The following is an 8,154-nucleotide window of genomic DNA, read 5'->3' as shown; positions in this document are numbered from 1 at the left end:
CCCCCCCGCCCCCCGCAAAGGGACAAGAGTGAGAAAGTTCACGGGTAGCTCAGGAGGACGTTGGAGTGGCTATTTGGATTTGCGGGAGATTTGTATGGGGGCTGGGCTTGGAGGGAGCCTGGTTAATGTCAGCCCTCAGGAGAGCCTTTGATAGGTGCTGCTGAGGGGCAGGCTAGGTGCCTCCCTTCCGAGAAAGGACTTGGTGTTAGAGATGGGAGAGAAGGGGGCTCCGTTTGGGGGCCCTGAGGCGGCTGGGTTCCTCTTACAGTCTTGTCTCTCAACTCTTGCCCACATCCAGAGGGGCGAAGAACCCTTGGCTGAACCATTCATTTCCTTCCCCAGAAGATAGATAGATACTCCTCTTTTCCTATCTCCCTGGCTTGGGGACTACTTTCTGGGGGGGAACCTTGAGCCCCGCCTAAGCCTCCCACCCTCCTTACATCTGGAATCCTGAGAGCCCTTGCTCCCCACCCCACCCCCTTTGCTGCCAGCTCGCCCCTCAGTTCTCTGTTCCATGGTATGCTTGCTTTGCTCTGAAAAGAGGCTAGAGGTCAGATGAAACTTCAAGCCATATAGGGTAGGCCAGATCCTTTGGGTCCCTTGCCACCACCTAGATCCCTCACATACCACCCCCACCCCAACACACACACACACACACACACACACACACACACACACACACCACCCCCACCCCACCCCTCCTCCTCCAGCAAAAGAGTTCTGTGATTTGAAAACTTCCTATGTCCTGGGAGGCTATGGGAGGCATGGGAAGAGGGTGGGTTTGGAACCTCATCACATTCAAGAATCTAAGCCCAGCCCTGCTTCTTTCTGCTGTGTGTGGTCTTGGGCCAGTCGCTTAACCTTTCTGAGCTGGCAGCCACAATCCTCTGCTGCGTGGAGCGGCTGTATCATATGCTCGTTCAGGGAGAGCTAGGATGGCGATTCTTCCTCTTAACTTCACAGCTGGCATCCCTTCCTCGGGCATCGTCCCAATGTGTGTTCTAGACTCATCCACCAGTGCCCAGTGGCTGTTTGAGTTTCAAGTGTAGTGGGAGGATGTAAGCTAGGCTAGTTCTGATAGAGTGGAGAACATCGAGCCACGGTGTTCTGGGGGCTTTTTGCATGCTGGCTGGGAGGTTCTGGACATCTGAGGAGACACCGGTAGCAGCAGTATCCTGGGGTTCAGTTCAGACACTGTTTTAGCCATCAATGCAGAGGGAGGGGCTGCCGAGTGTGGGGCGAGGGAGATGAGGGTGGTGCTTATGTTCAGAAAAGTCAACACCTTTTACAGGAAGTGTGACACCTGGGGTAAGGGGACTGAGCAGAAGAAAAGCCTGGACCCTTGGCATATAGACCCTGGTCCCCAGTAACCCCATTTGAGGACATTTCCAGAACTGTCAGAGGGTCTGGGTAACGTCAGACACAGGCCTGCATCACCCTTCACCTGTATCCCCTGCTATGCCTGGCTTGGGGTACTCCCACTCAACCCAAACCTCAGTGGTGGCCTGGGGGGAGGGGGGCATTCAGTCCCCATGGTCGACTGCCATGAAACAGTGAAATCACCTGGGAGGGGTGGGCTGTGTGGTTCCAGAGAGGCCAGCTCCTTGGTAACTGGCATCCTGTCGCCATGGCAACGGGGCTGGTGATGGAGCGAGAGATGGCAGTGTGCATGTGGTGAGGGCGGGCTGAGGAGTACATTTGGGCACACCAAGGGGCAAGAGACCTCTGAGCCTGGCTTCCCGCTGTTTCTGATGTGAGCTTATAGAGTACATGGTGCCACTGGGGAAGAACAGACTCTCCAGACAAAGGCGGGCACCGGGAGCTGAGTATTCTTGTCTTGGAGGGAGGTGGGGGCGAGGGAGGGAAAGCTCGGGGGTCAGACCTCTGACACCGCCTCCTCCCTGTCCACCTTGCTCTCCTCCCCATAGGTTTCAGGCTGAGGGTGGTTACGTGTTATACCCTCAAATTGGAGACCGGCTAGACCTGCTTTGTCCCCGGGCCCGGCCACCTGGTCCCCACTCCTCTCCCAATTATGAGTTCTACAAGCTGTACCTGGTAGGCGGGGCCCAGGGCCGGCGCTGTGAGGCACCCCCAGCTCCAAACCTTCTCCTCACTTGTGACCGGCCAGACCTGGACCTTCGATTCACCATTAAGTTCCAGGAGTACAGCCCTAACCTCTGGGGCCATGAGTTCCGCTCCCACCACGATTACTACATCATTGGTACTACATCATTGGCAGAGGGCAGGGCGGGCAGAGCCGGGAGGTGCTCCTGGATGGAAGGAGGGCAGATGGGAAGAGGGACCATGGTGGGGTGGCAGAGGGAGACCTTTCTGCTCTCGGGTGGAGGTCATCAGGCCTGGGCCTGGGGACAGGACCAGGGCAGGGGTACACTGAAGTGCTGACATTCCCCTCTGGCTTCTGTCTCCCAGCCACATCGGATGGGACCCGGGAAGGCCTGGAGAGCTTGCAGGGAGGTGTGTGCCTAACCAGAGGCATGAAGGTGCTTCTCCGAGTGGGACAGAGTGAGTGGGGCTGGGGGACACCTCCAGGTTTGGGCAGTACCATCATGATCAGGGGATCAGTTGTCTCAGCCTCTCTCATGGGTCTCCCCCATCAACAGGTCCCCGAGGAGGGGCTGCTCCCCGAAAACCTGTCTCTGAAACGCCTGTGGAAAGAGATGGGGGCGCCGCTCACAGCCTGGAGCCTGGGAAGGAGCACACACCAGGTAGGTCCAGCCTGCTCTAGGACCCCAGCTGCCCTGCCCTCTCCCTCTCTCCTCCCTCTCGAGTTTTGGGGGCGGCAAAACAGGAAAGAGAAGAAGAGTGGATGGGAGGGTGGGAGGGGAATGGAAGCCAGATGAGGAAAAGCCTCAATTAGAACTAATTAGCCAAGTCAGTGCTTCAATCAGCACTGTCAGAGAAGTGGGAGGACTGTGTGGCAGGAAGCTGGCAGGCCGGACACCTGGATTAGGCGCCGGGCTTAGTGGGTAAGGGAGGTAGGGCCCCCAGGGGACCTGGGCATTGGTGGGGAGGCCAGTGGGGAGACCCCATGGCTGGGTGTCCGGATGCCCAGGTGGCTCCTTCAGCCCCTCCCCCTCTTTCCTCCTTCACCCCTTCCCTGCCAGGTGACCCCAGCAGCAATGCAACCTCTCGGGGTGCTGAAGGCCCCCTGCCCCCTCCCAGCATGCCTGCAGTGGCTGGGGCTGCAGGGGGGCTGGCACTGCTCTTGCTGGGCGTGGCAGGGGCTGGGGGTGCCATGTGCTGGAGGAGACGGCGGGCCAAACCTTCGGAGAGTCGCCACCCTGGTCCTGGCTCCTTTGGGAGGGGAGGGCCTCTGGGCCTGGGGGGTGGGGGAGGGATGGGGCCTCGGGAGGCTGAGTCTGGGGAGCTAGGGATAGCTCTTCGGGGCAGTGGGGCCGCAGACCCCCCCTTCTGTCCCCACTATGAGAAGGTGAGTGGCGACTATGGGCATCCTGTGTACATCGTGCAGGATGGGCCCCCCCAGAGTCCTCCAAACATCTACTACAAGGTATGAGGGCCCCTCTCACCGGCTCTCCTGGCTTCAACCCTTCGTGGGGGTGCTCCCTCCAGTTTAATCCATGGCTTGAGGGCTGCCACTAGCTTCTCCTTGGCCCCCTTTACCCTGCCACCTCCATCGTCCCTCCTGGCTATGCGTGTTCTCCACTTTTAGGATTTCTAAAAATCCCACTGAACCACCTCCTGCCCTATTTGGGCTGTGTGCCCTCTTTGTCTCTGTATCCGTGGGTCCTGTTCCCTGGGGTCGGGGGAGCAGGGGCTCAGCCTCTACTGTTGACCATGACCCAGATGTCCTGGCCCTTCTCACCCACTGAGAGTCGGGGCGGGGCCAAGTCTGTCCGTTGTTGGTTGGCATCTCTTTCTGCCTCTCACTGTTTTTCTCTCTTCTCTCTCTCTTTCTATCTCTTATTCTCTGTCTCTTTCTTCTGTCTAGCTCTGTCCTCTTCCCTAGCAGTCTCCTCCCTCCATCTCCTTTTACCCTCTTGGCTTCTTATCCTGTGTCTCTCCCATTTCCGGGGTGGGGGCATCAAGGCATGGCTCCCCCCAGCTCTTCTGACCTCTTTCACCAACCACTCCCCTCAGTCCACCAAAAAATGGGGGGGGGGCCTTACAGGGAAGGCTCTGGCATCCTCCCAGTGCAGGCAGGCCATGGGCAGCAGGGCCTGTCTCTTTGCCCTGCCCCTCCGCTGCCCCCCCTCCACCCCCAGGCCTCTACCTACTTGCTTCATCCATTTGGGGTGGTTGGGTTACAGCGGCTACCATGAGAAGTGTCCCGTTTTGTCCAGGAGTGGCCAGTGACAAGATATGAACGGTCAGGACGTGTATGGACTTGGTTTGATCCTGAATGGACCACTTGGGACAGAAAGTGACTTGATCCAGACAGGAAGTGATCGGGCCAGGACAGGAATGGCCCCGGAAGTGGCAGCAGCCAAGCAGCAGGAACTGGAAGTGCCTTCATCCAGGACAGGAAGTAGCACTTCTGAAATAGGAGTGGTCTGGCTGGAACTCTGAAGTGGCTTAGTCTGGGTGGGTGGGTGGGGTGGGGTGGATGGTTCTGACTGTGGAGAAGGGGGCAGGAAGAACTTCCTGTTTCAGGAGGAAGCTGGGACTTAACTCACTGGGAGAAGACAGGGGTGGACTGAGCAGGGTTTTCCTAGTTTCTCAGTGGCACGTCCGAAGCTCTCCCTTTCCTTGTGCTTCTGTGCCGCTTTTAGAACAGCTACGATGACGGACCTCTACTGTGGCAGGCCCAGTTTGTCTTGTGTTTCTTCCCTTCCCATATCCCGGTATAGTCTCTGTGAATCAACCGGACGACCCCAAGAACCCATGTGTTCTTCCCCAGGAGCCTAGATGGCTGGCTTGTTCATTGCATCCTCCATTCCCTGCTCCCTTCAAGCTCAACTCAACTCCCTTCTTAGTGACCAAAATGGTGGCCTACTGACTGGTCTAGCTGACAGCGGTACTTACCGGCTACCACTGTGTCCACAGCGACCAGCGTATACCTCTCTTCCTACTTGGGTGGCGCCTCAGTTCCCGCGCAGTGTCATTAGATCAGAGCTGCCCAAGGTGGCCACTTGGAGCACCAGCCAAGATGGTTGTTTTGTCCACCAGAGGCTAAATCATCTCTCCGGTGATAGAGTTCCCAGCTCCTTCCTGAGTTTTTTAAAACCGTCTTTCAAGGGAACAGGAAGTTGATATTGCCATGGGGAAGATGGCGGGGTATGGCCGTCACCTCAATAGTTTGACTGTAAAAGGGAAATTTGAACAACAAAAACCAAAAAAAAAAAAGAATAAAAAACTTCAAAAGTTGTCAAGAAGGTTGGAGATTGAATGGGTGTGAACTGGGAGAGGACTAAGCTGGCTTTCCAGTGGAGGGGTGGCTGGGCTGATGAAACCAAGGGGGATGGGAAGCGAGGGGTTGGCTTGGAATGAGGAGGAGGGGATGAGGGGCTGGGCAGGAGGTTGCTGAAGGTGCAAGTCTCACCAGGGTGCCAGGAAGGGGGAGAAACCCCCGGCAGGACTGGAAGATAGCTGCTAATGCATTCCAGTGACTAGAAAGTAAAGACAAGGCACATCGAAGTCAGAAAGAAAGTGGTGAGAACAAGTGAACAATGTATTCCTTGGCACAGTTACCTGTTGGAGACTCAAGTGGGATAAGAGGATGAGACTGACCAGAAGGACTGAGGGATCCAGGCATCAGGCTTCCCCGGCACCCGTTCCCTATAAAGCCACAACCCAGGCTTGTCTCCCCTCAAAAGCCCAGGTGCCCAGCCCTAGCCCAGCCCCCTTCTCCATCCACAAAGGCAGCCTGCAGAAGCATCACTGGAGCGAGTCAGCAGGGGTCACAACCTCTGCCCTGCCTGCCTCTCCCCTGACTTTAGGCCCTCTCCCTGCTGTCTCCCATCTGCGTAGAGGTCAAGGGGTCCCCCCTCCCTTTGCCTCCTCTCTCCATTGGAACCTCTCCCCCTCCCCCAGCCTAAGCAAGATTCCTGAATCCTGAGAGGCAAGGGGCTCTAGGTGCGGGCCAGGTGCTGGGCTGTCATCTCTTGGAATTTGCTCGTGCCTTCTGAACAGGCACCGGAGCTGCCCAAGGGGGGGTTGGGGGTGGTGGAAGGGCTGGTCCTTGCCCCTTAGTGGGGGGTTGGTTGACATGGTAACATCCCCTTCTCCACACAATAGGAAGCCCCCCTCAGCCTCCCGCGTGGATGGAGCCAACAGCCCCATCGCTGGCTATCAGCCTCAGGGACTTGGCAACCGTCACTATGGCAACTCCGAGCCCAGCAACAGGGCCCACTGAGAAAGGGAGGGGGCCAAGAGGAGGGCAGGGCTGTCTGTGTGAAGGGGGCAAAGGAGCGGAGGGAGACTCCCCACCGCCACACACGGCTAGAGGCACAGGTGGAAAGACAAGAGGGAAAAGAAGTGGGGATAAATACTGTGTGATAGACAAACACCTCACCAAAGCTGCCAAGACGTTGGTACATGCTGAGAGACAGGAAGACACCTGGGGACAGATGCACAGCTGGGGAGGCAAACTGGTGCACAGCACCCGGGGACACACCCCCTCGGAGCACTGACATCTCCAGACGCCCACCAACCTCCAGTAAGAATAGCAAGCCCTCCAGCCTTCCTCAAGCATCGTCGTAGAGGTTTGTGTGTCTATTCGGAAGCACGCATGATTTTCACACACGACATGCCGTCTGATGCACTCCCAGGGTAACAACTACAACAGAACTTGCAGAGGGGCAAGAAGATATCTATATGTAGATATCTATTCGTACGTTCGTTCCTTCGTTCAGTCACAACGTCACTGTCAATGCTAACTTTGTACCAGGCACCACTGCAGGCATGTATTAACGACATATGGTAAAATCAGACCAAGTCCTTGCTCTCAGGAAATCCACAACATCCTGACATATCAGGTAGTGATCCGTGATGTGCACCAAACAGAGAGAAGGTGCAGAACAACAGGGCGAGGCCAGAAGGCCCCTTGGAAGAGACGTTTGAGTAGGACCTTGAATGACAAGGAGTCACCTGCATACAGGGGAAGGGTGTGCCGGATGGAGGGAAAAGAGTGCAAAGGTCTACAGGTGAAGAGGTCATGTTTAGAACTAGCGAGGAGCTTCACAACCACACATACATTCCAGCCGTGTCCTGTCCGTCTCCAGCCAGTAGGAGAACAAGCACTTAGAGCCTGTCGTTAGATGCCATCAAGTCAGTTCCCACCCAGAGGGACCCTATGGTCCTGCGCCCTCCTCATAAATCATTCCCACCTCGGAGCCCATTGCTGTGGTGACTGTGCCAATCCATCCTGTCTAGATCCACATTTAGGAAGGTGATCGAATGCTTGGGCTTCCATTCCTCCCCGGTCTGCATTTCCTGTGTGTATGGACGCATGTCTGCAACTACATTTTAAGCTCTGGGGAAATGAGGGTGAGGCTGGGAGCTCTTTGGGGCTTTGGCACAGCTGCCAGCTGAGCGGAAGTAAAGGGTTTAAGAGGACCGGGGACCACAGCCGTGAAGAGAAGTTGCCTCTGATGTTGAGAAGTTGCCTCCGATGTTGAGCAGCAAAGGGCTGAGGCTGCCTGGGGCCTGTGCTACAGCCAGAAGTTCACACTATCTCATCCAGAAGCAGCTGAGGAATGTGTGTGTGTGCATGATTGCTCTGTGTGTGTGTGTGTGTGTGTGTTTTGGGAATTCTGAGGAAAGGGGAATGGGGCAAGGGGTCGCAGTGGGGATCTCAGGTAGGGAAATGGTGGATGTCACAACAACTGGAATTTCAGTTGGAATAAAAGCCAGAGTTTCGGAGGGGGCAACAGGAGGAGCCATAGCGATGGGGTCCCACTATTCCTGGGGAGAGTTTCCAGATCTGTAGGTAGGCTGGGAGGAATGTTACTGTATGGTTTGGAGGCCGGGGACTGGCTGGAATGAATGGACTTGGTGACTTGGGTGAAGGAAATAGGATGCAGAATAAATAGGAGTGGCAATCAGAGAGCAGGAGAGATGCTGGAAAGATAACAGAGGAGGTGGAGTCCGAGGTCAACAGTTCAAACCTACTGTGTCCTAGACCCATGATATGCATCAAAATCAACTAGATGGTGGTGAGGGTTTTTTTTTTTT

At 56.1% G+C, this 8,154-nt stretch overlaps 1 protein-coding gene across 1 annotated transcript in view; it reads left to right on the top strand.

The window, feature by feature from the left end:
• The window catches only part of EFNB3 (ephrin B3), a 5,114-nt gene extending 556 nt beyond the window's left edge, over positions 1-4,558 (top strand). The window contains exons 2-5 of the mRNA XM_004712914.2: positions 1,929-2,221; positions 2,431-2,523; positions 2,622-2,726; positions 3,126-4,558. Coding sequence (XP_004712971.1) covers positions 1,929-2,221; positions 2,431-2,523; positions 2,622-2,726; positions 3,126-3,535 — 901 coding nt within the window. The 3' untranslated portion in view covers positions 3,536-4,558. The remainder of the gene's footprint in view (positions 1-1,928; positions 2,222-2,430; positions 2,524-2,621; positions 2,727-3,125) is intronic.
• Positions 4,559-8,154: the final 3,596 nt, after the last annotated feature.

Source organism: Echinops telfairi, unplaced genomic scaffold (genome assembly GCF_000313985.2).
Source record: "Echinops telfairi isolate 266 unplaced genomic scaffold, ASM31398v2 ScPeMD7_2010;HRSCAF=2546, whole genome shotgun sequence".
NCBI classification, from domain to species: Eukaryota; Metazoa; Chordata; class Mammalia; order Afrosoricida; family Tenrecidae; genus Echinops; species Echinops telfairi.
Note: the sequence above shows the minus strand (reverse complement) of the source record. Positions and strands in the feature narration are given on the sequence as shown.